The following is a 27,733-nucleotide window of genomic DNA, read 5'->3' on the forward strand; positions in this document are numbered from 1 at the left end:
GGATGTCTAATGTGTTTTGCGGAAAACAAAACAAATTAGTATTTCACAAGACTAGAACACTAACATAACACCTTTCTTTAGTAACGAAAAAATTCTCAAGAACGATGCTTATAATATTTCCTCTTGTTTGAACTGAATCAGTCACACACTCACACTACACTTGTTGAGTTGGTCTAATTTTCGAGCCAATACAGAAAATCTAAACTTCGAGGGCCTCTTGATATTACTGAGTTGAGCAATTCGTAGTAACAAGAATACAAGTGGTTATCTAACCCAAAAAACGAATCTACTTATTTATGTTTTATACAACGGTTGAGCTAGCTTGGACTGGCCTTGTCAGAATATCTGTGATGTAACTCCTGATTTCAGGTATTATCTTCTTGATAAACATGGGAAACCTGCGTTACAGAAAGAATAAAATAAACATGATTTGAGTTTATAAAAAAGGACCAAAGCTAAAATTTCCACTAAAAGCAATAAAATTTTGATGGCATACCATATTTCAGAGCTGAGCTTAGTGTAATGCTCAAGAACGAAGAGAGTGCATGCTCTTCTTAAGGCTGAAGCGTTAAATGTATCAGCCAAGTCATACATCATCGGTATGTTATCCACACAGATGTCCTGCACCAACATTCCATTTAGTTTTAAACAGAGACAAGAAATCGCTCTCTCTGTCTTGAAATATAATAGGAAGACCTCGGTTTTTGCTTCTTTTATTTTTATTTTACCTGTGCGATTGTGTACTCACAAAGGCGTTTGAGGCCTTCGATAAGATACTGATCAGCTGCTACAAGCAGATCTTGAGCCAAATGTTTTGTGATGCTAATTCTTCCTGTGTATACGAATCTGCACATTTTGTGTGTTTCATGCTTAAGATTCTTTAACTTATTTTATGGTAATATTTCAAGTGTTTGATATTATAGAGAACCTTACCTCATCATAAGCTCAAACACTTCCCAACTTATATTTGGAATCTCCACGTTTTGGGCGTTGCGTTCCTAAAATGATTCTCAAGTTAGTTGATTGATATTTATCTATATGATGAAATAGACACCGCAAATCATTAATTCAGAAGCTTACCTTGTAAAGGCCATCAAACATTGCACGAAATATATCAGAGGAAGCTACCAAGCAAATCTTGTGTGCATAGAATTTTTTCCCTAATATTTGCCATGGAAACACTCAGTTAGAATCCGCAGGTAGAATTAAGAGAAACAAAGATGAGATTTATTGTTATACCATCGATTAAGAATGTGACATCTGACAAAGTAGGGTTGTTCACAAACTCTTCACCCAGAAACACCTTCAATATTACAATCAATAACAAAGTCAAGACCACATCCACATATCATAACTAGTTTTATACTTTGAGAAAAAAATAATGAAGTTTTCTTACTCGTTGGGTGGGTGAGGAAGGAGCTGAGTCCTCTGGCGCAAACGAAGTAGCTTTTCTAGCTAATTCAAATAAAGCTCTTGAGCTATATTTCTGCTGTTTCATGCCTGACAAGTATAGAAGCTCCAACAAAAATTCTACTCCTGCATTAGTAATACGTACTATTGATCAGAAACAGTAAACCCAACAAAAATATATAAATTCTGAGTGAGACTATTACCATTGTTATCAATGAAAATTAATTTTCCATCTTTAGGGTCACAAAGATGTGCAAGAGCCAAAGCAATTCGCGTTTGTATATTCTTCTCAGTGTTTCTCATCAGATATAATAACTGGTTCAGTACCTGAAAGAAGGGTTTGGCATTAGGAGACTAAAACCAAGGCTATACTAACAACCAGAAGGTGTAACAGAAATAGGTACTCACAGGTCCATGAATCTTGTTCTCTAGCCTCTTCAGTGTCCTCACCACACAATCCCTAGTCGGCTGCAGATATAAGAATATAAATCAGAATTTGGAAATGTTATAGATTGGTTTTGCAAACATAAGCAGTCACAAAGCATACTTGAACGGTGAAGTTGTCATCTTGAAGCCTTTGAATACCTCCAGCCTTAATGAAATCTGCTAGATTTTCCTGTTTACAAAAATCTTGTTTAGGTAATCATGGTATGTATAGTTACTATAAAACATAGCTGTATTCAAAATTATCATGAACTTAGTTTACCTCGTTATCCGCAAGGCCGTACAAAGCAAAAGCAGCGTTGTGTTGCACAGATCCAGTATGCACATCAAGAAGATTTAGTAGTGAGATGATGCCTCCTCTTTGTCCAATGCCGGCTTGATTGTGTGTGTCCTGCAACATTTTAAACATTGAGAATATACCGGCGTATTAAGATATGTACCAAGCCAAAATAGAATTGCAACTTTATGTTCTTATCAAACAAAGTCTGATTTAACAATCATCCATAAAGAACCAAATTCCAGAAGCAACAAAAACATTCACATGCCAACTCAAAAACATAAGTACCTGAGCCAAACGACCAAGAGCAAAAGCTGACATTTCCATGACCTGCTCATCTGATGACTGAAGCATCTTAATCAATGGTGTAATGGCACCTCTCTGGGCAATGTGTACCTGCATTATCAGTTTGCCAGTTGTGTTTAATATGTTCTCTCTAGTTTGCATCCATCTTTTACTGCAGCATGAGATGGAAGAGACTAGCTCATACCTTGCAATCTGAATCAGGCGAAGCAAATTGACCTATTAGCAATGCTGCTTCTCTCTGAGTCTCTAAACAAGTGGAGCTGTGGCAGATAGCAAAACGTTACCAAACATATTACAAGGAAATATCTATTTGAGCAGAAGTAGAAAAAAAAACAGAATAAGAAAAATAAGCATACCTAAGTAAACCAATCACTGGTTGTAAGGCACCAGCACGGATAACCTCTTTCTTGATGTCAGGAGATGAGTGGACAAGATTTCCAATTGCCCCAATCTGAAAAAAAAAATCCACAGTATATTAGTAGGAACAAAGCGAAACAGCTGCAGCCATCTAAAGCAAGGTAAGAACCTACCGCTTCGCCATGCATAGAAGGATCTTCTGACTGAAGCATCAATACAAGGGTTGGCAAAGCATTCAACTCCACAATCTACACAGTTGCTTTTAAATGTAAGAATCATGCCTCTCATAAAAGCTTAAACAAAAGAAAGCATCATCATATCAATACATACTTGGTTCTTGTTCTCATCATTCCTAAACGAAACTGTACGCAAGGCCCCTGCAGCAGCCCTCTGGACTTTAACATCCGGAAAATTCAAAAGCTCAACAAGTGGTGGAATGCCACCTTCAACCCTGAAAAAGGAAGTTTTGCAAAAAGATGTAAGAATAGCCATGACTAAAAACCATAAGGATCATTAGACAGTAAATAGTACCTTATATTAGTCTTAATCCTTGGATTGTCATGAGCAATATTAGTGATGATATCAGCTGCTCTCCTAATGACAGCGTTAGCTTCCATGCACCCAAGACAAATCCCTCGCCTCTTCAACAACTTAACAGTGGGGACTATGGCACCAGCATCTACAATGACCTGCTGGTAACCAGGCTATGTAACAGATAAAGCTAAAATTAGTAAACAATTTCACATTCAAACACACAAGAACTGAGATTCACAACTTCTCATCCACAGTTGCAAAGATTGAGAGTTACCTGAATAGCAGCGATAAGTCCAAGGGAAACAGCACAGTCTTTCTCTAGCTTATGATCGCACGATTTGGGAACGTTTGAATTGATCGCTGGTGATTCTAGATATCTAACCAAAGCAGGGATAACTCCATTCTCCACCATCATCTCCACGTTTTCATCTATACAAAACAAACAGATTCAGAATATAAAACTAATCCCAAAGAATCACATATAAAATTTAAAAATCGATTTGACAAGTTGAATTCAAAATCTGCATTGATTCAATCAGATCTAACAAACGAACTGAGCAATTCAAGCCGTTACCGAAACTAAGGACTAGCTAATTTCAACATAATCACGGTGGAGTCGAGGATAGATGAATGAAGGACTAGTCGTACCGATTTTAGCGAGAGAGGAGATAGCAGCAGCAGCTCCCTTGACAGCTTCGCGATCAGAATCCGTTGCATCTGAGAAGCTGGAGTTTAAAACCTCGACGTGGCGGCGGATCGAGACGACGAGATCTGCTTCTTTGTCTTCGACTTCCGTAATCTGCATGACTATCGACGCCGCGACTGTCTCCCGGGACAGCTTTCGCTTCAAGTTCCTTCCGGCGAGGCGTGTTGATCGCTGGCGCTTCTGTTGGCTCTCCATCGCTGTGGTGGGGAAAGACGACTGGGTAGAAGATTCGACGGTGGATTTGAGCTGTGGACGTTGAAGGATTTTTCATTTTGGAGATCCGTTTGGCTTATAACAACACCAAGAACTTGGAGGAGGCGGTCTTTTGTGAAAAATAATTGGTTTGGAGCCAAAAAATACTCCCGCGAGAGGGAAATGTGTTTTTTGGACTTTGGCCATTTTCCTTGAGTAATTTGAATTAAAAAAAACACTACACCCTTATATAATAATCTCTTTAATACAACTAAATATATTATTAGTGTATTTTCTATGGATTTATGGTTTATTTTGTACTCTATTCATTTTTTATTTTATAAATTTATTTATTTATTTATTTTAAAATATCTGTTTTGATTATATATTAATCTTTAAGCATACTTTTCAACAATTTGTTTATTGATTTCTCTAATTTCAATGACTGAAAAATTCATGAATTAACTTTTTGTTGGCCTTGATTTGGTAAAATATGAAATATCAACATAGTAAATATATTTATATTTTTATTTTAATTGATTTTTTAACTTTTATATGCTATATTATTTATTTTACTGTTATTTTATGGGAAATTTTATGTGGAAATTAGTTAGTTTAAAATTTTTAGTGTATTATTAATTATAAATATAATTATGAGATATTTAATAGTTTGCTAAAATAAATGGTCCAGATTGTAAAAATAAAATAATTGTAAGAAAATCTAAATTTTAGAATATTTTTATTAATGTGATAAGCTTTCATAAATAATTTGATGGAGTGAAAACAAAAAATAATCAATTATGTATATAGAAAAAAAATTTAAATAAACTATTTTCTTTAAATTTAGTCTGACTCGGTTTTTTAGTTGTAGCCATAGTCCTATGGATAAAACAGTGAAAAACTATTTTGGTGAAAGGTTTATAAACAACAAAGTATTATTTAAGGGTAGATACTTTAATCATGTGAACTATAAAAGTGTAATCATCTTTACAAGGAGACTAAAACATGTTTAGTAATGATCTCTCGCTAGTTTCTCAACTAATAAATTAATGAAACAAGTAAAAGTGAAAGTGTAAATAAAAATGGAAGATTTGTTTTATTAGAAAAAACACACTAATATTTATGAGAAACTATTTGTTGACATATTTTTCTTAAACACCAAACCGATTGTCATATACTTTTTTTGTGCCGACAGTTAACTTAAATGCTTATCTAATTGTTGTTCTCGTTCTTTACGATGAAGGGATGATTTCTCTTATCGCATGACGACATTGAGAGAATCAACAATTACCATGTATAAATATATCTATTTTCTAACATTTTATCATGATATTTGTTTTTGTAATTCCTTTTGAAGTGTCATCGCAAACAAACAAATTCATACATAACAAACATAGTTAAATAAACATTCAGATACACCATAGTTTTAAAAAACATAAACACAATATAGCAAAGTTTCAACATACAAACAGCTGTACTTGTACTCTTAGCGAGGATCTTTATATTCACAACTTGATACTCAATCATGTTTTGTTGTTGTTTCAAGTTGAAACCACTTGTGTTGAATGTAGAGGAAGTTAAATAATAACACAAATGTTTTATTGTCGGAAGTGTCTATTTTGTACATTTTTCTTTGAAAAATCTTATTAAAAATTTTGTTTTCCCAATTATATGTGAATTTGATAGGTTATGTTTTCCACAAAGCTGACACAACATGTCATGGTCTTCCAGTCCATCATAACACAGTTACGTAAAATATAGAAATAATTTATCACATCGGATTTTTCTCTGGTATTATAGTTTTCTGTATGAGATTAAAAAATATGTAATTTGCTTAATCAAAATCAGCATTGTGAACTTGATCATGAAAAATAGCATGATCGAAATATGCATGAGTGGCAATGTCCATCAGTCTCGAATGGAATGCTATTGCCAAGAGGCAATTCAATATTTATCCAGAAAAAGCTCTTACACCTATGTAAATATTATGAAAACAGACCATATGACTACAAAATTAGACCGACAATTCTCATCAAAGCACCAGACAAGAATGAATGGTTATGAAAAGTTCATAATCTGTATACATAACCACCCACAGTAACACCAACCCATAATTTCATAGTGTTCATATCTTCATTCCCTCTCTTTACATTACGAGAAATTTTTCTATGGCGTCGGGAGAATAAAAATTTATGTATATTATTTTATAATTTAAATCAAAAAGAATAACTAATTGTATTCTTATTTTAGTATCATTTTATCGTATGTAGTTCAAAAGTCTTAAAATTGTTCTCTAGACAAAATCTATATTATTAAAATTGAATTACTTTTTGGTATTGTCGCGAAACATGGACAACAATATAAATAAGAATTGTTTGGAAAATTATTTCTTTTTATTTACACTTTTAACCATTGTATTTACAATAAATTAAGTACTTTATTTTTTATTTCTTTTTATTTACATTTCTATCACTGCATTTAAAACCAATCTATATTATTAAAACTGAAATACATTTTGATATTGTTTGAAAACATAGATAACAATATAAATGAGAATTGTTTGGAAACATAGATATGGGTTTAAGAATTTCTTTTTATTTATACATTTAACCATTGCATTTACAATAAATTAAGTAATTTTTGTATTTTTTTATTTACAGATTTTACCACTGCATTTAAAATCAATTCGAAATAACTAATTACAATGATTGTTGTTTCTTTGCGGTGAAATAAAACACAAACTGAAATATATAGTATATATTATATAAAAATAATTTTTAAATATAGTATTATCTTATTTAGTTTTGTCAAATATAAAAATGTTGAAAGTTCAATTTTCAAAAAAAAAATCATAAAATTAATGATAATCATAAAAAACTAATGCAAAAAATTAAAAAAAATTAGTATGTTGTTTCATTTTAAATAAATTAACAAAAAAACAACAGATTAATATATGAATATTAAAAATACATCAAACTAGATCAAATTATAAAAAATAAAAAAATATTATATACAAAAAAATATCATCAAACATTTGTATTATAAAATAATATATTCTACGCTATATATGTAAATTACAAAACATAAAAATATATATGAGATTTTTTTTATAAACCCAATAGTTTATGAATTTATTTTGAACACAAATTGAATAAAAATTCTAGTTATGTATTAAATCATTAACTTATCTTAGTTCTCTCACAACGTATGATTGCAACACTAGAGAGAGCTTTGACAGAGAATTAACACTGATAACTCTTGTTATCTCTATCCATATCAATGGCTATGGGTGTATTTTAGGATCTTACTAACCAAAATGCTCTTGTTGAGATTGCACATGCATGCATGTGTAAGAGTGAATTGGGAATTAGTAAATACGTATATTCACACTCTTGTTTACCGATAATGCAGGAAGATGAATTTTTTAATTTTACTGAACAAGTGGTAGAGTATGCTGTTGTGTGTGACATCAAATAAACAGTAGAAAATGGACATAGTGTCATTTACTTTGAATTAAAAAGAAAAGTTTTCTAATGATTGGAGCTCGCGTCTTTTCTATCACTAGGACATCAATCTTCTTCTTCCCCAGGATCTTGACCCGACCCGTGTCCAGATCACAATCGGCAACTGCTAGACCCGTCGTCGCCATGAGCACCACCACCAGCAAAAGCCAAGAGGAGCTCGATTCCATTTTCAAGCAGAAAAAGATTGTGCGTTCCACCGTCCGCAAATCCCTGAAAGCCTTGGACCCTTCCCTCCGAATCCAACAAGGTTTCAATCTTTTCTTTTTCTCTTCCATCTCCTCGTCATGTATATTATTAATCTCTGGTTTATCTTGATCGGTTTTTTTAGACGATGCCATTCAAAGCACTGTTCTCGAAGCTCCTTGGTTCAAATCAAGCCAGGGACTGTGTGCTTACATTAGCTGCAAGTCTCTCAATGAAGTTGACACTTCTAAAATCTTGTCTAAGATTTTACAACAATCTGGTACTGCTGCTTTTTTCATCCTTATATTTGTTTTTGAGGGCTTTAGAACTTCACTGTCGAGACATTAGTAAGAACCTTGAGCATACCAGTCAGAATTGAAAAAAAAGCTACCTTTTACACTTTTAACAACTATTTGCGATTAGTGCTTGCTACTAGGACAAGTGAGATCGCATCACTCTGTATGTCATTTTTTACCCATTTCAATCAAGTATCTTTAGTTTCCTCAATACAATTTGGTCGTATCTCTATCACATGAATATGTTAAACAAGTTGCATAAACCAAGAACAAACCCAAATGTAACCTTGGGGATGAAATCTGTCCTGTGAAGAACACATTAATTTCTGAAATCTCGGTATTGTTAGGTACTTTTTGATCAGAGTTTTGGTTTTGTATGGATTTCCTTTTTTAAGACTTTTGTGGTGTTAATATGCTCAGTTTTCTTTTTGCTTATTCAGATTCAGATACAATGGCACGGAAAAAGCTATATGTCCCATGGGTAGAGGATAAGAACAGTAACATGCGTATGCTTCACATATCTCATATGGATGATCTTATTGCAAACTCTATGAACATTTTGGAACCAGCTCCAGTTGATGCTCAAGGGAATGAGCGTGAAGATGGTAGTGCCCTGTATAAGCTTCACATTATAAGTATTATATTGCAGGCTAGAAATGACACTTTGTTGTTTTTCTATGAATAGTGTTGCAAGCAGATGAACCAATCGATCTATTCATCTTGCCAGGTATAGAGAAACCGTTTCATTTCCATGTTTTTTTTTCTCTCTTTAGTATCTGTATCTAATCTACTTTTATTCCGATGGTCAGGGCTTGCGTTTGACAGATGTGGGCGACGTTTAGGCCGTGGGGGTGGGTAAGTTTCCATTGACCCCAAGTTTTTTCTTTTCATATATAAGTGTTATCACATTTCCATTTCTCCAAGCTAATAACATGAAAATGTTAAAACTTTGTCGGTTATATTACTTTGTGGATAGATACGTATGCGTTTTCACTTCTTCACTTACTTTTTGTCAAAACAAAAACTCTTTTCATCAGTTAGGGATGCTTTTATCTGCTTTTAATGATCTGACATAACTTATTTATATGGATAAATGAATCTGGGGAAAAAGCTACTACGACACTTTCTTGAAGAGGTACCAGGACCGTGCAAAGGAGAAGGGCTGGAGCAATCCACTTAAGGGTATAGAAATCAAATTGATATTTACAGAATGCTTTCAATAGAGAGATAAGCTAACAATCACCAGTGGTTGTTTTTTTTCTTTTTCTTATTGCAGTTGCATTGTCATATTCACCTCAGATTCTTGAGGACGGAAGTATTCCTGTAACAGCAACTGATGTCCTGATCGATGCCCTTGTGACACCTTCTGGTGTGGTTCCCATTAGTCCTCGTGCTATCGAGAGGTATGCCACGAAATGTTTTTAGCTTTCCCCTGAGATCTTGCTTTGACTATATTGTGTGATTCTCTCTGTTCCTAGAATGTGAGCTCAGGAGCTTGTGTTTGGAGATGAGGCTCAGATCACTCTGTTTACTGGCGCTTGGATTTTGCCAATCCAGCATCTGACGTCGCCAGTTAATGTTTTTACTAAACTCGAGTGGAATGTTCTTGAATGATGAGATATGAAAGACGTTGAAAAACAAGTTTGTTTAATGTCACCCGTTACGTTTCATATAAGAATAAGCTTTTCTAATTCACAAAAACGAGTTCGTATCTTCATCGAACAACAGACAAACAAGGCTATATAGAAACACACTGATATGGACTCAAATCTTTATTCAACGTAAAACAAAACATAGAACTTATCTTGACAATGTAATGCATTACAAAACCATACACATATAAAGAGTGTTTTTAGTTTTCCTCTTCCTTTCTACAACGGAAAAAAAACAAAAGTAGGAAAGGAGAAGAACTAGGAGGAGCAAGAGAGCATGCAGACGCCTGGTCTATAAGCCCAAGCTGGAGGCAACCGAGCATATTTCTCCATCCCTGGCTGTTCCTCGTAAGGATTTTTCATGAGACGGATCAAGTTGTTGACCTCTGAGAAGTCGCCTTGTTCAGCTGCATCTATTGCGCTTTGGCAGAGATAGTTCCTTAGAATGTACTTTGGGTTCACTGAATCCATCCTTGCCTTTCTTTCTTCATCTGATGTGTCATCACCGCTCACCTTGCAATTTCAAATCCAAACACAGTAGCTGCATCAGCCAGAGAAATATACACAATGTGATAGTAACTTTGTGGAAAGTATCAAGTAGAGGTTGTTACCTCCTGTATATACGCTTGCACCCATTTGATCCAAGCTTCTTTTCTCTCCTTCCCAATGTCCAAGAGCGCAGCTTTCAAGGGCTTCAACAACTCATTTTCAGGTGTGTCCGGGTTTGCTTTGACGTTTGAAAGAAGCCGGAAGAAGTTTGTGTAATCGACTTTATCAACAGCCATATTGTTCAGAAGTTTACTGATGATATCCTTGTTATACTTGGAAAGACCAAGCTTCTTTGACATTATGGCTTGATACTCATCCATGAACTTCTCACCGTACCTGAAACCAAGAGTTCCTTAACCACTTAATACCTCCTAGCATTAGAATCAAGAACTCTAGTGAAGATAAAAAAAAGTTACCTCTCCATGGCGTAATTCGCCTCCTTTTGATTTATCAGCTCAGCAACAGCCAGAGACTTGGCAAACTGAGCAATATTCCACAAACCGATGTCAGGCTGGTTTGCAAAACAGTATCTTCTTCCAGGGAGGTCTGTGGTGTTTGGGGTGAAACTCGGATCAAAAGCATCCAAGAACCCAAACGGACCATAGTCTATAGTCTGACCCAAAATGCTCATATTGTCAGTGTTGAGCACACCATGGGTGAAACCTACACCTTGCCATCTTGCAACTAAGGTAGCTGTACGCTCCGCAATCTCAACAACCCATGCTAATATATAATTTTTATAAAAGCATCAGTCGTTTGAAAATGGCCGTCTCATGCAGTTTTTGATGAATAACTTCATTTGGAAATTTTACCTGCATACTTGTTCGATGTTAGATCCACTTCTTCTTTGCTGGTTCTGAAAGATAAGCTGTCGCTTCTGCTCATGCTCTCTATATGTGGGAAATGATGTTTGATAGCATAGTCTGCCAACTTCCGGACGATTTCAAGATCCTCTTTTCCTCTAGAAGCATGTATCTGGTACGAGCCGAAGCGGAGAAAAGACTGAGACACCCTGCACACGATTGCGCCAGGCTCTTCCTTTGGATTGCCACTACAAACGCACAAAGAAGGAGAAGTTAACCACCTAGAAAAGTCTAACAGAGAAGAGAACAAGTTAAAAATAGGGTTTGGAACATTACTCATAGAACATGTCGCGAGTGACATCTTGACCAGTCGTGAGAAGACAAAGGGCACGTGTGGTGGGGATGCCAAGAAAATGCATAGCCTCGCTGCAAAGGAACTCCCTGATGCTACTACGCAGCACCGCAAGCCCGTCGGCAAAACGGCTATAAGGAGTCTTACCCGCACCTTTAAGCTGAAGCTCCCATCTTTCGCCTTTGGAGTTCAAAACTTCTCCGAGAGTTATCGCACGGCCATCACCTAGTTGTCCAGCCCACATGCCAAACTGGTGTCCTCCATAGCACTGCGCATAAGGCATTCTGTAAACACAAAAGAATCCCAATATTTAGAAAACTTTGGATTTTTGAAAAAGGTTGTAACCTAAAATCAGATTAGGGTTTGGGATTACGTACGCTCCTGGTAAAAGTTTAGCACCAGAGAGTAGGAGAGGGAAGTCTGGTCTTTCAAATCTGAAAGCCCCAACAGAACATTAAAAAACCGTGAAAACGATCTATTGCGACCAAAGACTCAAGAGTTTAGTCTGTGAGTATAGACGTCACGTGAAGAATAAAACTCACTCTTTAGGATCTAAATCCAATAGCTCAGCAACAGAGTCAGACCATGCTACAAGCTGAGGATCATCTACTGGTACTGATGGTGAAACTTTTGAGTAGCAAGCATGCAACACCTGCCCATTTTTTTTACAATAAACAATCAAAAATCCAGATGGCCGAGTTAATTTAACTTAACAAGATGTTAACAATGATCAGTTCAGTTGTCTTCAAATGAGATATAAGCACAAGAAAAAATCATCAAAGATATAATCTTTAGAACTCAACCAACAAATAAAAAAAACATTTTGATGATTCCAGATCAAACCACATAACAAAAAGATTCATCTTTTTTTTTTATTACCTCACGGGAGATAACATCGGTTCTGGGATCACCAGGAAGCTCCTTAACAAAGGAGTTGTCCCAGTTAAAATCTTCGAGCTTACGTTTGATCTTAGCATCACCACCGCTGTCGTCAACGGCTCCTAGGTTTTGATTCTGCAGATCTTTCGCTAAGGAATCGGTTTCCGAAGCGGTTACCGGCGTCTGAGACGAAGACGAAGCCGGGGGAGATTGAGATTCCATCCTATGGAAGGAAGAAGAAGAGGATCGGGAAGGGATTAATCGAAACTGTCGGCGGAGAGAGGGACGAAAGGGGAGTTTCGAAGAGGAAGTGAAGAGATGAAGCGGTCGGAGGTAGAAGAAAGACGACGGGCACACACGCAACAACATTTTCTTCTCTTTACTTCTTTTTTTAATTCCAAGTTTTGTTGAATTTAATTTTCGGACCAAACCGTCTTTCTTGGTTTGTCTGGTTCCGACCGGCTTCACAATGTCGTGTTCACTTCATTTTTGTCGTTATGTAGCCAAAACTAATCCATGCTGCCTTGTCGGTATGAAATCATACCAACTACATAAAGTAAACCGGATCTAAGACAGAACCAAAAGAGATGCACCACTGAAACTACGTCGTTTCTGTAACTCAAACCAAGAAGAAAGAAAATTAGGGCAAGATATTGTCGTTTCACGTCCGCGGCTCATAGATTTCTCGGAAAAATCCCTTTCACGGCGTCTCTTAGTAATCCTGAATTCCGCGGCGTACTTCCAGCATCCGGGAGATCTAAAGTTTGCCGAAATTGAACTTGGCGTGAGAGGCAACTTTATTACAGGAACCGCCCTTGTTCCGATCTCCTGATTTTTACAGATTCGTCGTTTGCTTTTTGCTCAAATCTATGGTTTTGGGGGAGTAGATCCAAAGAACAGTCACACGAATAAGGTATTTTTTCTCTTCTAATGTTGCTTTCTTTCTTGTCGGTTCCGTCGGCAATTAGGGTTTAGGAAAACTTTAGTTCTCGAATTGGAAATACGTTTAGCCTAAATTTAGTTTTTTTTAGTGATTAGTTTGTTTTTACTTTTTTTTTCTTGATTCTTGGAATATCTGTAGTTTAAGAACTGTGAGCTTGTTTGTTTGTTCTATGAGTTACTGTTTTTTTTTTTGTGAGGTTTCATGGTTAATTTGTCCAGATTTGACCTGAAAAGTGGAGGCTTTCGTTTCTTCTGTTGAAGAAGAGTGAGAGTGTTTTGGCTTTTTCATCAGTTAAGAGTTTCGTTTTTTCTTGGTTTTTGCAGCACGTGCTTTGGTGCAGCTAGACAGGTCTCGTACCACGTTTTGATTTCTTACTTTCCCTGTGAAGCATCATCGGGTAAAGATACATATGGATTACCGACCTTCTGATAGCAGTGGTGAGTCTTGTGCTTCCTTCAAAGATGTCCAGTCTAACTTGGTGTTAGTTTGTGTCCTCAATCTCTCTCTCTCTCTCTCTCTCTCTCTCTCTTGCTGTTAACAATGCGAGTTTCTTTTTATTGTAATTGTGCTCTTTGCTTTTTTTTTCTTTTCAGTTAGAAGAATTCATTCTCAAAAGTTTATTTTTATTTGGATCTTCAAAACTGATTCACTGTGTTTTCCTGTGGGAACTCTCAGGCACGGATGATGACCTACCTCCATCACATCAAAGTAGATATCAAAGAAGCGGAAGACCTGCCGGTAACGGCAGGCCTTCAGCTCTCAATTCCGCGCCTCTATCAAGGATGCACAACGACATGGAAACTCAAATTCATCTCATTGAACAAGAAGCGTATAGCTCTATACTCCGTGCATTTAAAGCCCAGTCTGATGCTATTACCTGGGTACTTTATTTTTACTTGTCTTCTTCGTGAATAAATCCATATGCTTATGTAACTTGACCATACAACTTACATGAGAAAAAAATACTCAGGAGAAAGAAAGTTTGATCACTGAACTCAGAAAAGAACTCCGGGTGTCTGATGAGGAACACAGAGAGCTGTTGTCTAGGGTTAATGCTGACGAAATGATCAGACGAATAAGGTCTGTTCTATATCTGATGATGAACTCACTAAAACAAGTGTCCAAAAGAAACTTTCTAGCAGCTAATGAGGTTAATTTGAATCATATCAGGGAGTGGAGAAAGGGGAACAGCCTTCAGCCCGGAGGTCCTCAGATGGTTCATGATTCAGCTCCGAGTCCAACTGTTTCAGGATCACGTAAGAAGCAAAAGACATCACAATCATTCGCCTCGTTAGCTATGGGCGCGCCATCTCCGGCTCTGCACCCATCGATGCAACCATCTTCGTCTGCACTTAGAAGGGGAGGTCCTCCTCCACCAGGTCCAAAGACCAAGAAGCCAAAGACTGTAAGTCAGCTTTTTTTTTTGTTGCTAGGATGACTCTTGTTCTCAAATTCTTCATTGACTAAGAGGGATGCAATATTTTTTCTATTCATTATTTGTACTTGATGAAGTCGATGCAGTTCCCAGCTACAAGCATTGCTGGAAGGCCCCAGTCTGGCGCTTTAGCACATGAACCAGGTGAAACAGGATCACTTGACCCGTTGATTGGAAAGAAGGTATGGACAAAGTGGCCTGAGGACAACAATTTCTATGAAGCTGTTATAACTGACTACAACGCCGTTGAGGTATCTTATCTTTCATTAATATATATATATATATATATATATATATATATGTACAGTGTTTTAATGCCAAATCTCCATTTTCTGATATTATATCTTTTCTTTGTTCAACATTGATAAGGGGCGGCATGCTTTAGTGTATGACATGAACACTGGGAATGAAACTTGGGAATGGGTAAATCTTAAAGAGGTAAATAACGGTTTTTTTTTTTTTTTTTTTTTTACTTGTATTTCTTAAGAGCTCATCTCATTCTTGGATTCTGTCTTTTTAGATATCTCCGGGAGATATCAGATGGGAAGGTGAGGATGGTGGGGTTTCTCGTAAAGGAGGACATCCTGGGCAAGGCCGAGGAAGTGCAAAGGCCATGTCTCGTGGTGGTCCTACAAGCAACGCCGTTGGTAGAGGTAGGGGAAGCATGAAGACACATCAACACAAAGCGCAGAATGGCATCGGGAAGAAAACTTTAGGTGATATCGAAATACTCCACACTGATACACTAATAAAAGAGGTATAATCCTTTTAAGTTTTTTTTTTTTTTTTTTAATAATTGGAATGAATGGTGACCAATTGTTGTTATGGATCTTAGTATTAACTTATATAAATATTTGTCACAGGTAGAAAAAGTTTTTGGATCAGTTAACCCAAATCCAGCAGAGGTAGAGAAGGCAAAGAGAGTGCTAAGAGTAAGAAACATATTCATTCATGTGTTATTGAGGTCACCTTATCATGAAAAAGAGAAGCTAACTATATAGTCGAAATGGTAGGATCATGAGCAAGCACTTGTGGATGCAATTGCAAGGCTTGAAGAACTATCAGACGGCGAAAGCGGTAATATTTGAATAGGAGGCCGTTCTAACTTCCTCCTCAGGTTTCACATCTTTCTTACTGCTCTTAGATTCATGCGGTCTGTTGTTGAACTGAAGTAATAACGTGGCTGCTATTTTCTTTTCTTTCTTAAACGCAGATGATGTAGTCAGGGCATTGGACTTGGCTCAAATGTGTAGATGGTGGTGTTAATGTGAATCGATGAGGGAGATTTAGACACTTGTATGGATAAAAGAAACTGTATTTTGTTTAGGGAGATGGTTTATAAATGATTTTTGTGTGGTCACATAACTGGATTTGGAAATTAGGGTCTTAAACAACGACTTTGTGTATAAATGTAGAATGTTTCACAGATGGCTTTGTATCAGCGATAACACAACGACTTTGTGTAGATTATTTGGTATGTTACATATGCAACTATCTCAACGTATGGGCCCAATTACTTTACATATGGGCTCATTGGGTTGCATATGGGCCTTTCACCATAATTTGTCATCATTTTTTTCATTTTCCCACAGTGTGGTAAAATATATTGTCGACGAAAACAAAGAAGAAGATATTTGTTAACGTTAAGAAAATGGTGAAACGGTAAAAAAGGATTGAAAAGCAAATGACGAGGTCAAAGAAGCCATTCAAGTTTTTTGAAAACGGTTATTATTAAAAATGTATTTAATCGGAATCTCTGAAGCTTTTTTGAAATTCCAAGTGATCTTACAAAACTACCCCCACGGCCGAGGTTCAAACATGTGGTGTTACTGTAATTAAAATACAAAACAGAACCTCTTTAAGACACGAACTCCCAAAGTTTCTTTTTATTTTCATTTTCTTTTATTTTTATTTTTCATTCATAGTATCTCTTTCTCTCTCCCACTCACTTTGCGTACTTAGCAGCTAAGTAGCTTAGAAAGTTGCGCTGCTTCTCTTTCTCTCCTCTCCTCCTCCTCCATTGTTTAGGGTTTCTGGATCTCTCCCTCTATCTCTGTATGTTCCTTTCAATGTTTAGGGTTTCTGGATCTAAACTTTAGTTTATTATTATTACTCTCGTTACTAACTGTTGTGTTTTGTTTCAAAATAGGAATCTTTATTACCGCTCAGGAGTAATGTCGGCTTCGAGAGGAGGTCCTTCTGACCAAGGACCGTCCCAGCCTCAGCAGCGACGGATCATGCGGACACAGACTGTTGGTAACCTTGGAGTTGGAGAATCATTCGACAGTGAAGTTGTTCCGTCCTCGCTCGTTGAGATTGCCCCTATTCTCCGTGTTGCTAATGAGGTTGAATCTAGCAACCCTAGAGTTGCTTATCTCTGTAAGCGCCTTTCCCATCTTGTTATTTTGGCTTTGTGGTTTTGTTGTATCTGCTCATTTTGGATTTTTATTGTTGTTTTGCTCTCTCTCTCTCTCCCTTAGGTCGGTTCTATGCGTTCGAGAAAGCTCACAGGCTGGATCCTACCTCCAGTGGAAGAGGTGTTCGGCAGTTTAAGACTGCACTCTTACAGCGTCTTGAAAGAGTGAGCCTTTTACTTCTAGCTTAGCTCGTACTTGTGGCAGATTTAGTTTAGCTATTGATATTTGTAAGAAGATCTCTTGTTTTAAAGTGCTTCTATTTGACAAATGTGATATGTATGTTGTCTTTAACTTTTTGGGCAGGAACATGATCCTACGCTGATGGGCAGGGTGAAGAAAAGTGATGCCCGTGAGATGCAGAGCTTTTATCAACACTACTATAAGAAGTATATTCAAGCTTTGCAAAATGCTGCTGACAAGGCCGACCGGTTTGTCTTACTTACTTCAAAATGTCTTTGTTTATGGCTTTTTTAAGATGCCGATTAGTGTTCTCTCACTGTTTGAGAGCACCAGATTCATTAACTGATGATTTTACTTGCTGTTAATTCTCAGTGCTCAGCTTACAAAGGCATATCAAACTGCTAATGTTTTGTTTGAGGTGTTGAAGGCTGTTAATCTGACACAGTCTATCGAGGTTGACCGAGAGGTAAGGAGTCCTGTCTCTTAGTATTTATCTTTTTTTTTTTGTTTCCCCATCTCCTGTGCAACGCTACAGTGAAGTTTGTTGTTTTCAGATTTTGGAAGCTCAAGATAAGGTTGCGGAGAAGACACAGTTGTATGTCCACTACAATATCCTACCTCTCGATCCTGACAGTGCTAATCAAGCGATTATGAGATATCCTGAGGTCAGTCTCGTCCTTGTCATTCCACTGTGGGGGCGCTGTTTTACATTTGTGAACGTGTTGTCAGAGGGTAATGTAAATACTTATTGCAGATCCAAGCTGCTGTTCTTGGTCTTCGCAACACTAGAGGTCTTCCTTGGCCAGAAGGTCACAAGAAAAAGAAAGACGAAGACATGCTTGATTGGCTTCAAGAAATGTTTGGATTTCAGGTCATTTTGCCACTTCTCAACCAACTTTAGTCGAGAGTAATCTTTAGATAGACAATGCCTGATTTCATCTGTATTTTATGGTTATGCAGAAAGACAATGTGGCTAATCAAAGGGAGCACCTGATCTTGTTACTTGCTAATGTGCATATAAGACAATTTCCTAAGCCTGATCAGCAGCCAAAGGTTTGTGTCTTGATTTTAAAATTGTTATAATATGTTGTAAAATGTTATTTAACTTTTTCTTTTCATATTGACAACCTATTGTCGTCCCACAGTTGGATGATCAAGCACTGACAGATGTGATGAAGAAGCTTTTCAAGAACTATAAGAAATGGTGCAAATACCTTGGTCGAAAGAGTAGTCTTTGGTAAGCGAATCTTAGACATCTATTATACTTGATTCTCTGTGGTTAGGTAGGAGTAGCTAAAATTTTGAAAGAAAGATTATAATCGGAACCAACAAAAGGTTTCTGTATATTCATCATGAGCAGGGAATCAAGTTTCATGTTTGTGGCTCAATGTTTATGCAAAAATCTGGTGTCGAGAACCTTTTGAAATAACTGTTTCAATGTTTTATCTGCTTGTAGGTTGCCAACTATACAGCAGGAAATGCAACAGCGTAAGCTACTGTACATGGCCCTTTATCTTCTAATCTGGGGTGAAGCAGCCAACTTGAGGTTCATGCCAGAGTGTCTCTGCTACATTTATCATCATGTATGTTTCTCTGCTTCCTATCTTCTTGTACTTGTCCGTGAGTGGTTATATTATGCTTTATTAATATTCTTTTTATTCTTAGGAATTTTTATCTTTTGTTGTTTATTTTTCCTGCCGTCACTGATGTATTTCTGATGATAAAGTGGCAATACAGTACAGTGATGTGTAGCATGCTTGCTACTTCTTACTTCCTGCTATACCATGGTTTTGCAGATGGCATTTGAACTCTATGGTATGCTTGCTGGGAATGTTAGTCCCATGACTGGGGAAAATGTGAAGCCAGCTTATGGAGGAGAGGAAGATGCATTCTTGAGGAAAGTTGTGACTCCTATTTACGAAGTGATTGCCATGGTATGGCTTAAATTCTTTTCTTTTTTCTTTTCGATTTTTCTTGCTTGTTAATATTTTGTTACTTAAGTAATCAAACCATTCACAGGAGGCTCAAAGGAGCAAGAAAGGGAAGTCCAAGCACTCTCAGTGGAGGAACTATGATGATTTAAATGAATACTTTTGGTGATTTATCTATCTATCTAATTTCTTAGATTGTAGCAGTCTTCATTAGTGGTTTAGCGATAAGTTACATATGTTTTTTTTTACATTGCAGGTCAGTTGATTGTTTCCGATTAGGTTGGCCAATGCGAGCTGATGCTGATTTCTTTTGTTTTCCTGTTGAGCAGCCCAATATAGAAAAAGATGGGGTAAACAATAAATTCACATCTTCTCTATTCTTGTATACCTTTCCTCCTTGGAATTTGCTACACAATTTTAGTTTCAAATTAGTGTAATTTTTTATTCTAAGAACTCTAGTTTCTTGTGTTTGTTATCATATAATCACAGGATAACAGCAAGCCTACTGTTGCCAGGGATAGATGGGTGGGGAAAGTTAATTTTGTTGAGATTCGTTCCTTCTGGCATGTCTTCAGAAGTTTTGATCGCATGTGGAGCTTCTATATTCTGTGCCTTCAGGTATTATGGTTCTCCCCTAATTGTCACTGTCCCCTCTTTATGCGTATTCTCACAATGATAAAATTTGGAAGGCGATGATTATTATGGCTTGGGATGGCGGAGAACCAAGTTCGGTCTTTGACGCTGCTGTATTCAAGAAAGTTCTGAGTGTGTTTATCACAGCTGCAATATTGAAGCTTGGACAAGGTTGGTAACTGTCAGTGTTCAATACTTTCGTAAGTTTACTTGAGTGAATGAATAAACCTCATCTACTAAAACTGTTTGGTGCAGCTTCCCTTGATGTGATCTTCAATTTCAAAGCTCATCGAAGCATGACGCTACATGTTAAACTAAGATACATCCTGAAGGTGTTATCTGCTGCAGCATGGGTTATTATTCTACCTGTTACTTACGCTTACAGCTGGAAAGACCCTCCAGCATTTGCCAGGACTATTAAGAGTTGGTTTGGGAACGCCATGCACTCGCCTTCGCTATTTATAATAGCTGTCGTTTTCTATTTGGCGCCTAATATGCTTGCAGCCGTACTGTTTCTTTTCCCTATGCTGCGTCGGTTTCTTGAGAGGTCCAACTTCAGAATTGTTATGCTAATGATGTGGTGGTCTCAGGTATTTCCTCTATTCACTCAGATTATGTGCTTTTTTGTATAAGTAATGAAACTTAATCATCAGCTCGTAATTTTATATTCTAGCTGATGTGACCATAAATAACTGTATTTTATTTCACCTTGCAGCCTAGACTCTATGTTGGCAGAGGAATGCACGAGGGCGCATTTTCCCTCTTGAAGTAAGGACTATGTTTGTGACCCATATAGTTAGTGGTGCAAGCCCGAGTCCTCAGTTTACTTATGTCTCTTTCTACCTTTTCCTCTCGTAGATATACCATGTTCTGGGTGTCGCTTATTGTAACGAAGCTGGCTTTCAGTTACTACATTGAGGTACATGTTTCTCATATCTAGTTCTACCATTAACTGCATAACCTGAGACGATTATTGGAGTCTGATAAACTGGATTCGCTCACAGATCAAGCCTTTAGTTGCTCCAACACAAGCCATTATGAGGGCCCGTGTGACTAATTTTCAGTGGCATGAGTTCTTTCCTCGTGGTAATGCACTTTTCACATACACTACATGCTTACTCGTTAGATATATTACTTGTTCTCACATTTTTCTATTTTATTTGTGCAGCCAAAAATAATATTGGTGTCGTCATTGCCCTATGGGCCCCTATTATTCTGGTAAACATGGTCATGTCAAGCATGTTTCAACGTCCTCCTCTACTCTGTGCTGTTGCTAATTTTGAATCTGGGTCCATTGTGCTGTAGGTGTACTTTATGGATAGCCAGATTTGGTATGCTATATATTCCACAATATTTGGAGGTATATATGGTGCATTCCGCCGCCTTGGAGAGGTATGTTGTTTAACTATAATCTGTCTGAAGCCTGCTGAGTTATTTGAACTTGAGGTTCCCTTTTAATTGTCACTGACGATCCCTTAATCCTTACTCTTTTCAATTGTTACAGATTCGTACACTGGGAATGCTTAGATCACGGTTTGAATCACTGCCTGGAGCTTTCAATGACCGCTTGATTCCAGATGGAAACCAGCAAAGGAAGAAGGGGCTAAGGGCAACTTTATCTCATAACTTCACAGAGGATAAGGTTAGTCGAACCGAGTGAACTTCCACCGTGACGTTTCTTCTCACTAATTTCATGTACTGAATGTTCACTTCAGGTACCTGTTAACAAAGAGAAAGAGGCTGCAAGATTTGCACAGTTGTGGAACACGATAATCAGTAGTTTTAGAGAGGAAGATCTTATAAGTGATAGGTACATTTGTATCCAACATATACCTTAGCTGAAAGAAACAAAGTGGAACTCAAACATTTTGGACTTTTTCTTAGGGAGATGGATCTGTTGCTTGTTCCATATTGGGCTGACCGTGATTTGGATCTTATACAGTGGCCTCCGTTCTTATTGGCTAGCAAGGTTTGTTCTCACATAAACACATTGGAGATTTTTCTTCTCTGATTTATTTGCTTTGGCCTGTAGATTCCAATAGCATTGGATATGGCAAAAGACAGTAATGGGAAGGATAGAGAGCTCATGAAGAGGATTGAGAGTGACTCGTATATGAAATGTGCTGTCCGTGAGTGCTATGCTTCATTCAAGAACATCATAAATTTTGTGGTTCAGGGAAACCGTGAGAAAGAGTAAGTTGTTGGAACTCATACTTGCTGTTGTTCTTACGTATCTGCATTTGATTTTGATAATTGCAACAACCGTACTGTCTTTATCCCCAACATGTATCTCTGTGTTTCAGGGTGATAGAAATTATCTTTTCCGAGGTTGACAAACATATAGACACAGGTGCTCTGATTCAAGAGTACAGGATGAGTTCTCTTCCTAGCCTGTATGACCACTTTGTCAAGCTGATCAAATATTTGGTAATGTTCTTCCTGTGATACTGTTTCTTTTTTCTTAGTTTGTTCTTTATACTCGTTTATTTGACATTTGATTTTTAATTATCTTTGTTTTCTTTATCCCATGCAGCTAGACAATAATGTGAATGATAGAGATCATGTTGTAATTCTCTTCCAAGACATGCTGGAAGTTGTAACAAGAGACATTATGCTGGAGGATTACAATATATCGAGGTTGGCAAGTTTCTTGCGCAATATATTTGTTATATGAAACATCAAAAATCTTATATCCAGTTGCCTCTGTAGCTTGGTGGATTCGAGTCAGGGTGGTGCTTGGCATGGGGGAATGGTCCCTCTCGAACAACAATATCAGCTGTTTGCATCTTCAGGTGCCATTAGATTTCCAATTGAACCAGTGACAGAAGCTTGGAAAGAAAAGGTTAATACCAGATTGAGTTATATATAAGTTATATTATTCCTTCAGTCTTCTTATTATCTATGCTTAAAAAAAATGTAATGCCTGTATGTACAAAGATCAAACGGCTGCACCTGTTGCTGACTACTAAAGAGTCTGCTATGGATGTCCCCTCTAACTTAGAAGCAAGAAGGCGGATCTCTTTCTTCTCAAATTCTTTGTTCATGGACATGCCTGCAGCACCGAAAGTTCGCAACATGCTATCATTTTCGTAAGCCTTCTTCTGGTCCTTTTATATCATTTTTATGTTTCTGTTTCCTCTTCTCACCCAAAAAAACTGAAATTTGAAACTTTGTACCATGATGTATATATATTGTTGTTGTTTCATAATTCTAATAAAGTACATTTTGGTTTTCATAACTGAACTGGTTGAGTTGTTTGTTATTTATACTTTTTTGCTTCTATTGAGGTTTTTTGTTACCAAAACTGGCTGATTTTTTTTCTTCTCCTTGGTATTATCTTATTGTAGTGTTTTGACTCCATATTACACTGAAGAGGTCCTCTTTTCCATGCATGACCTGGACACACCAAATGAGGATGGTGTCTCGATCCTCTTTTACTTACAAAAGATATTTCCAGGTAAATTTTGTTTATATCTGTTAAAGTTATAGTTTTAGATGAATGAATTAGTTCTCCTGAGTCACGTCTTAGACCTGACCTTCTTTTTTATCTCTAGATGAATGGAACAATTTTCTTGAGCGGGTGAAGTGCTACAGTGAAGAGGAAATTAAAGAGTCTGTTGACTTAGAGGAAGAACTTCGTTTATGGGCTTCATATAGGGGACAGACTTTGACTAGAACTGGTATACACTCTTTTGTCAATTTGCCTTCCAGTGAAAGATTAGATGGCTACATTAGAATCTTCTGATTTTTTTTTTTTTTTTTTGCAGTTAGAGGAATGATGTACTATCGCAAAGCATTGGAGCTCCAAGCATTCCTTGACATGGCTATGCACGAAGGTGTTCTTTCGTTAATCTTTATATTATTCGAGAAAGTGGCATAAATAATTTCTTACAACTGCTTACTGATGTCGACTCATTCTGAAATTTGCTTCTCTAGATTTGATGGAAGGCTACAAGGCTGTAGAACTAAATTCAGAGGACACTTCAAGAGGGGAAAGATCATTGTGGGCACAGTGCCAAGCTGTTGCTGACATGAAGTTTACATATGTGGTTTCATGTCAACAATATGGTATTCATAAAAGATCCGGTGATCAGCGTGCACAGGATATATTGAGGCTTATGACAAGGTGTGCAGAATCATCCTATTCTGTTTTTGGTTTTTTTTTTTTTTTAAACTTGTTTGAAACTTATGGCTTTCCTAACAATTGGCACTAGATACCCTTCGCTCCGTGTTGCATATATTGATGAGGTGGAAGAAACAGTGAAAGACACGTCAAAGAAAGGGAACCAGAAAGTGTATTATTCTGTGTTGGTAAAGGTGCCTAAGTCAACTGATCATTCCAGCCTAGCACAGAATCTGGACCAGGTAATGCAAAGTAGTCCAACATTTGTCTCGATTTGTAGATTGTGCAGTTGAACTATTATATTAGTGAATGTATATGTGCACTTGGTCCAGAAGGTGGTGCTAATGCTTTACTGTGGTATTAAAAACATCTTTGCCTTGTAGGTTATCTATAGGATTAAGCTTCCTGGACCTGCTATTCTTGGAGAGGGAAAGCCAGAAAACCAAAACCATGCTATCATTTTCTCTCGTGGAGAAGGTTTACAGACAATCGATATGAATCAGGTATTCATTCATGCACTGTATCTTTTTCCTCAGCCTTTAGTTATTATCTCAGCGCTTCAAGTCGATATGAAGTTACCTATGATGCCGTTTTATTCAGGATAATTACATGGAGGAAGCGTTAAAGATGAGAAACTTGCTTCAAGAATTTCTTACAAAGCATGATGGTGTGAGGCATCCATCCATTCTTGGACTCAGGGAACATATTTTTACTGGATCGTGAGTACTTTTGCATTTTCATTTTTTAATTAAAAAAATACTCGTTAGCTTCTGATATATGGTTATCTTAAACAACATTTGGTGTTAACACTCTGCAGCGTTTCCTCCCTTGCTTGGTTCATGTCAAATCAAGAGACTAGTTTTGTCACCATTGGTCAGAGATTGCTCGCAAATCCTTTGAGGTAAGTGTGCTTACTGAGATCAACTGTAGTGATTATTGCACGTTAGTTCCTGAATCAAAACGTTGGTATTTTATAGGGTCCGTTTCCATTATGGTCATCCAGATGTGTTTGATAGACTGTTTCATCTAACAAGAGGTGGTGTTAGCAAAGCATCCAAAGTAATCAATCTCAGTGAAGACATATTTGCAGGTATATTCTATACTCTTGCAGAGGACTATCTGTTTCTTTCATTGGCTTTCGTGTTGTCCTTTTCTGATGAAGAGCTGGTGTTTGGTATTTGAGCAGGGTTCAATTCTACGCTTCGTGAAGGAAACGTTACTCATCATGAGTACATACAAGTTGGTAAAGGAAGAGATGTCGGTCTTAATCAGATCTCGATGTTTGAAGCCAAGATCGCTAACGGAAACGGAGAGCAAACATTAAGTCGTGACATTTACAGGCTTGGACACCGTTTCGACTTTTTCCGAATGATGTCGTGTTACTTCACCACTGTTGGCTTTTACTTCAGCACCCTGGTACTGTTTAACTTCTGTTTTAGTTATCACGCAACTAGTTCGAATCTGATTCATTTTCCTACTGTTTTTTCACAGATTACCGTTCTCACCGTCTATATCTTCCTTTATGGGCGTCTCTATCTTGTGCTGAGTGGACTCGAACAAGGATTAAGTACACAGAAAGGCATCCGAGACAACACACCTTTGCAGATAGCTCTTGCTTCACAGTCCTTTGTTCAGATTGGTTTCCTCATGGCTTTACCCATGCTCATGGAAATTGGATTAGAGAGGGGTTTCAGGACCGCCTTGAGTGAATTCGTGCTGATGCAGCTTCAGCTGGCGCCAGTGTTCTTCACATTCTCTCTTGGGACAAAGACTCACTACTACGGAAGGACTTTACTTCACGGAGGTGCCAAATATAGGTCCACAGGCAGAGGGTTCGTTGTCTTTCATGCCAAATTTGCTGATAACTACAGACTCTATTCCAGGAGCCATTTTGTAAAAGGGCTTGAGATGATGCTGCTGCTCGTTGTGTACCAAATCTTCGGAAGTGCTTACAGAGGCGTGCTTGCGTATCTTCTGATCACCATATCTATGTGGTTCATGGTCGGGACTTGGCTATTCGCTCCCTTCCTCTTCAATCCATCTGGTTTTGAATGGCAGAAAATCGTCGATGATTGGACTGATTGGAACAAGTGGATAAACAACATTGGTGGTATTGGTGTCCCGGCAGAGAAGAGTTGGGAGTCGTGGTGGGAGGAAGAGCAAGAGCATCTCAGACATTCGGGAAAGCGTGGCATAGTTGTTGAGATTTTGTTGGCGCTGCGGTTCTTTATCTATCAATACGGTCTTGTTTATCATCTCACCATTACTGAGAGGACTAAAAACTTTCTGGTATGTAACAACCTTCTTTAAGCTCTCAATGTTGGTTTGTTTGTTTGGTTCAGTCGCTTATGAGTCTTCTTTAACTCCACAGGTTTATGGAGTGTCGTGGCTGGTGATTTTCTTGATATTGTTTGTGATGAAGGTTGGTTTTACTGTGATACAATGCTATATATCATTCTCTTGTTTGATTCAACAGGGTAATAGTGATAGTTTTTTATGTTGATTTGTCTCTCTCTCAGACTATCTCGGTGGGAAGGAGGAAGTTCAGTGCGAGTTTCCAGCTGATGTTCCGGTTGATAAAGGGGCTAATATTCATGACATTTATTGCAATCATTGTGATATTGATCACACTTGCTCACATGACGATTCAAGATATTATTGTGTGCATCCTTGCGTTTATGCCTACAGGCTGGGGTATGCTCTTGGTAAGTAAAACAAAAAGTGGGGAAAAGAAAAAAAAAATGCATTTCTTAGTTTGGAGTCTTATGATGATGAAATGAAAATGAAATGCTGTGTATGGTTTTGTGCAGATTGCGCAAGCGTGTAAGCCAGTGGTGCATAGAGCAGGGTTCTGGGGATCAGTGAGGACACTAGCTCGTGGATATGAGATAGTGATGGGACTGTTGCTGTTCACACCAGTGGCGTTCTTGGCTTGGTTTCCTTTTGTGTCGGAGTTTCAGACGCGTATGCTCTTCAATCAAGCGTTCAGTAGAGGTCTTCAGATCTCTCGTATCCTTGGAGGACATAGGAAGGATCGTTCTTCTCGAAACAAGGAGTGAAACATCATCGTCGTCATCACTTGTTCTCCACTTCACTGTAATGCAGAGGGATGTCTAGTCAGTAAAACATATCTAGTTCTTTTATCTTTAGCTATTGTTGTTGTTGTTGTTGGTACAAGTAGTGAATCGTATGAGTTGGGTTAAAAAACAATACAATGTTGAATGTAGTATGTTTTAACTTTTTAACCATGCATAAATCTACTATTTATCCACTGGTTAATTGGCCAACACGTAATGGGCCAACATGAAAGCCCATTAGTCATATGAATATTATGCGTTTTTTTATTTCTTTCAATAAAAAGTAGCTCCACGTAAGCAGAAACGTGGCACCTAAATAGTAGCTCCGCGACATTTGTACGAGGATGATATTTGTCTGATTGGGTCCAGCCTGTAAAGTGCAAACGGTAATCTATGTCCGTACAGATTATAAAGCTCGGCCTATAGGAAATCACAATAAGCGAAATGACGCATTTGCCCATCCACTCTACATCCAAGCTGTAAAACGAGGGTTAGAATCGTAACATCGACCTTATTAGACGACACCTCTC

The 27,733-nt window shown here is 37.5% G+C and overlaps 5 protein-coding genes across 6 annotated transcripts; 3 read left to right on the forward strand and 2 right to left on the reverse strand.

The window, feature by feature from the left end:
• Positions 1-105: 105 nt before the first annotated feature.
• Positions 106-4,307, reverse strand: LOC108818080 (ARMADILLO BTB ARABIDOPSIS PROTEIN 1). The gene is made up of 19 exons (XM_018590938.2): positions 3,977-4,307; positions 3,603-3,757; positions 3,326-3,498; positions 3,125-3,245; positions 2,968-3,042; positions 2,794-2,888; positions 2,622-2,697; positions 2,420-2,527; positions 2,117-2,245; positions 1,958-2,026; positions 1,819-1,878; positions 1,614-1,737; positions 1,397-1,536; positions 1,240-1,303; positions 1,081-1,160; positions 934-998; positions 729-846; positions 497-621; positions 106-398 (listed from the first exon to the last, which is right to left on the reverse strand). Exons 1-19 carry the CDS (start codon positions 4,227-4,229, stop codon positions 302-304), a joined length of 2,127 nt encoding a protein of 708 aa, XP_018446440.2. The 5' UTR covers positions 4,230-4,307; the 3' UTR covers positions 106-301.
• A 3,420-nt stretch (positions 4,308-7,727) lies between these two features.
• Positions 7,728-9,930, forward strand: LOC108817419 (5-formyltetrahydrofolate cyclo-ligase, mitochondrial). Its single transcript, XM_018590096.2, has 8 exons — positions 7,728-7,997; positions 8,079-8,213; positions 8,670-8,834; positions 8,915-8,956; positions 9,039-9,084; positions 9,341-9,411; positions 9,506-9,632; positions 9,708-9,930. Exons 1-8 carry the CDS (start codon positions 7,760-7,762, stop codon positions 9,712-9,714), a joined length of 831 nt encoding a protein of 276 aa, XP_018445598.1. The 5' UTR covers positions 7,728-7,759; the 3' UTR covers positions 9,715-9,930.
• A 58-nt stretch (positions 9,931-9,988) lies between these two features.
• Positions 9,989-12,852, reverse strand: LOC108817418 (uncharacterized). Its single transcript, XM_018590095.2, has 8 exons — positions 12,465-12,852; positions 12,128-12,237; positions 11,963-12,019; positions 11,570-11,869; positions 11,243-11,481; positions 10,847-11,153; positions 10,493-10,766; positions 9,989-10,394 (listed from the first exon to the last, which is right to left on the reverse strand). The coding sequence occupies exons 1-8, from the start codon at positions 12,831-12,833 to the stop codon at positions 10,140-10,142; spliced, it is 1,911 nt and encodes a 636-aa protein (XP_018445597.1). The 5' UTR covers positions 12,834-12,852; the 3' UTR covers positions 9,989-10,139.
• A 244-nt stretch (positions 12,853-13,096) lies between these two features.
• LOC108815167 (protein EMSY-LIKE 3) lies at positions 13,097-16,268 on the forward strand. Of its 2 annotated transcripts, none has more exons than XM_056990265.1 (11): positions 13,097-13,377; positions 13,731-13,844; positions 14,083-14,288; positions 14,378-14,487; positions 14,578-14,812; positions 14,929-15,093; positions 15,212-15,280; positions 15,363-15,599; positions 15,706-15,774; positions 15,856-15,959; positions 16,056-16,268. In XM_056990265.1, exons 2-10 carry the CDS (start codon positions 13,817-13,819, stop codon positions 15,928-15,930), a joined length of 1,194 nt encoding a protein of 397 aa, XP_056846245.1. In that variant the 5' UTR covers positions 13,097-13,377; positions 13,731-13,816; the 3' UTR covers positions 15,931-15,959; positions 16,056-16,268. The 2 variants fall into 2 exon arrangements, with proteins under 2 accessions (XP_056846245.1, XP_056846244.1); XM_056990264.1 differs by having other exon boundaries at positions 13,098-13,377; positions 14,920-15,093.
• A 481-nt stretch (positions 16,269-16,749) lies between these two features.
• On the forward strand, positions 16,750-27,397 carry LOC108817369 (callose synthase 3). Its single transcript, XM_018590034.2, has 43 exons — positions 16,750-16,897; positions 16,992-17,221; positions 17,323-17,423; positions 17,563-17,687; positions 17,812-17,905; positions 17,994-18,104; positions 18,194-18,310; positions 18,400-18,492; positions 18,585-18,676; positions 18,896-19,022; positions 19,236-19,373; positions 19,459-19,535; positions 19,627-19,720; positions 19,860-19,988; positions 20,060-20,174; positions 20,259-20,593; positions 20,719-20,771; positions 20,862-20,922; positions 21,008-21,089; positions 21,172-21,221; positions 21,309-21,395; positions 21,508-21,645; positions 21,719-21,813; positions 21,888-21,972; positions 22,036-22,196; positions 22,307-22,430; positions 22,537-22,640; positions 22,713-22,845; positions 22,941-23,092; positions 23,351-23,460; positions 23,558-23,683; positions 23,771-23,839; positions 23,940-24,129; positions 24,218-24,368; positions 24,510-24,629; positions 24,727-24,845; positions 24,944-25,027; positions 25,104-25,216; positions 25,313-25,542; positions 25,618-26,415; positions 26,498-26,548; positions 26,646-26,831; positions 26,937-27,397. Exons 2-43 carry the CDS (start codon positions 17,017-17,019, stop codon positions 27,183-27,185), a joined length of 5,874 nt encoding a protein of 1,957 aa, XP_018445536.1. The 5' UTR covers positions 16,750-16,897; positions 16,992-17,016; the 3' UTR covers positions 27,186-27,397.
• Positions 27,398-27,733: the final 336 nt, after the last annotated feature.

This window comes from Raphanus sativus, chromosome 7 (genome assembly GCF_000801105.2).
Source record: "Raphanus sativus cultivar WK10039 chromosome 7, ASM80110v3, whole genome shotgun sequence".
In the NCBI taxonomy this organism is placed as follows: domain Eukaryota; kingdom Viridiplantae; phylum Streptophyta; class Magnoliopsida; order Brassicales; family Brassicaceae; genus Raphanus; species Raphanus sativus.

What these genes read in the sequence shown, in the direction of transcription:
- LOC108817369 (XM_018590034.2), top strand. Translation starts at nt 17,017, where the DNA reads ATGTCGGCTTCGAGAGGAGGTCCTTCTGACCAAGGACCGTCCCAGCCT. An exon ending in AGCCTGATCAGCAGCCAAAG is followed by an intron (nt 18,493 to 18,584) that starts GTTTGTGTCTTG and finishes GTCGTCCCACAG; the next exon opens with TTGGATGATCAAGCACTGAC. An exon ending in CAGAAGCTTGGAAAGAAAAG is followed by an intron (nt 22,846 to 22,940) that starts GTTAATACCAGA and finishes GTATGTACAAAG; the next exon opens with ATCAAACGGCTGCACCTGTT.
- LOC108818080 (XM_018590938.2), bottom strand. Translation starts at nt 4,229, where the DNA reads ATGGAGAGCCAACAGAAGCGCCAGCGATCAACACGCCTCGCCGGAAGG. An exon ending in CTTCCTCACCCACCCAACGA is followed by an intron (nt 1,304 to 1,396) that starts GTAAGAAAACTT and finishes GTAATATTGAAG; the next exon opens with GTGTTTCTGGGTGAAGAGTT. An exon ending in TGTTTGATGGCCTTTACAAG is followed by an intron (nt 999 to 1,080) that starts GTAAGCTTCTGA and finishes GAATCATTTTAG; the next exon opens with GAACGCAACGCCCAAAACGT.
- LOC108817419 (XM_018590096.2), top strand. Translation starts at nt 7,760, where the DNA reads ATGATTGGAGCTCGCGTCTTTTCTATCACTAGGACATCAATCTTCTTC. An exon ending in CGTTTAGGCCGTGGGGGTGG is followed by an intron (nt 9,085 to 9,340) that starts GTAAGTTTCCAT and finishes CTGGGGAAAAAG; the next exon opens with CTACTACGACACTTTCTTGA. An exon ending in CTGGAGCAATCCACTTAAGG is followed by an intron (nt 9,412 to 9,505) that starts GTATAGAAATCA and finishes TTCTTATTGCAG; the next exon opens with TTGCATTGTCATATTCACCT.
- LOC108817418 (XM_018590095.2), bottom strand. Translation starts at nt 12,833, where the DNA reads ATGTTGTTGCGTGTGTGCCCGTCGTCTTTCTTCTACCTCCGACCGCTT. An exon ending in GCGAATTACGCCATGGAGAG is followed by an intron (nt 10,767 to 10,846) that starts GTAACTTTTTTT and finishes TCTTGGTTTCAG; the next exon opens with GTACGGTGAGAAGTTCATGG. An exon ending in TGCAAGCGTATATACAGGAG is followed by an intron (nt 10,395 to 10,492) that starts GTAACAACCTCT and finishes TGAAATTGCAAG; the next exon opens with GTGAGCGGTGATGACACATC.
- LOC108815167 (XM_056990264.1), top strand. Translation starts at nt 13,817, where the DNA reads ATGGATTACCGACCTTCTGATAGCAGTG. An exon ending in CCGACCTTCTGATAGCAGTG is followed by an intron (nt 13,845 to 14,082) that starts GTGAGTCTTGTG and finishes GGGAACTCTCAG; the next exon opens with GCACGGATGATGACCTACCT. An exon ending in AGACCAAGAAGCCAAAGACT is followed by an intron (nt 14,813 to 14,919) that starts GTAAGTCAGCTT and finishes TACTTGATGAAG; the next exon opens with TCGATGCAGTTCCCAGCTAC.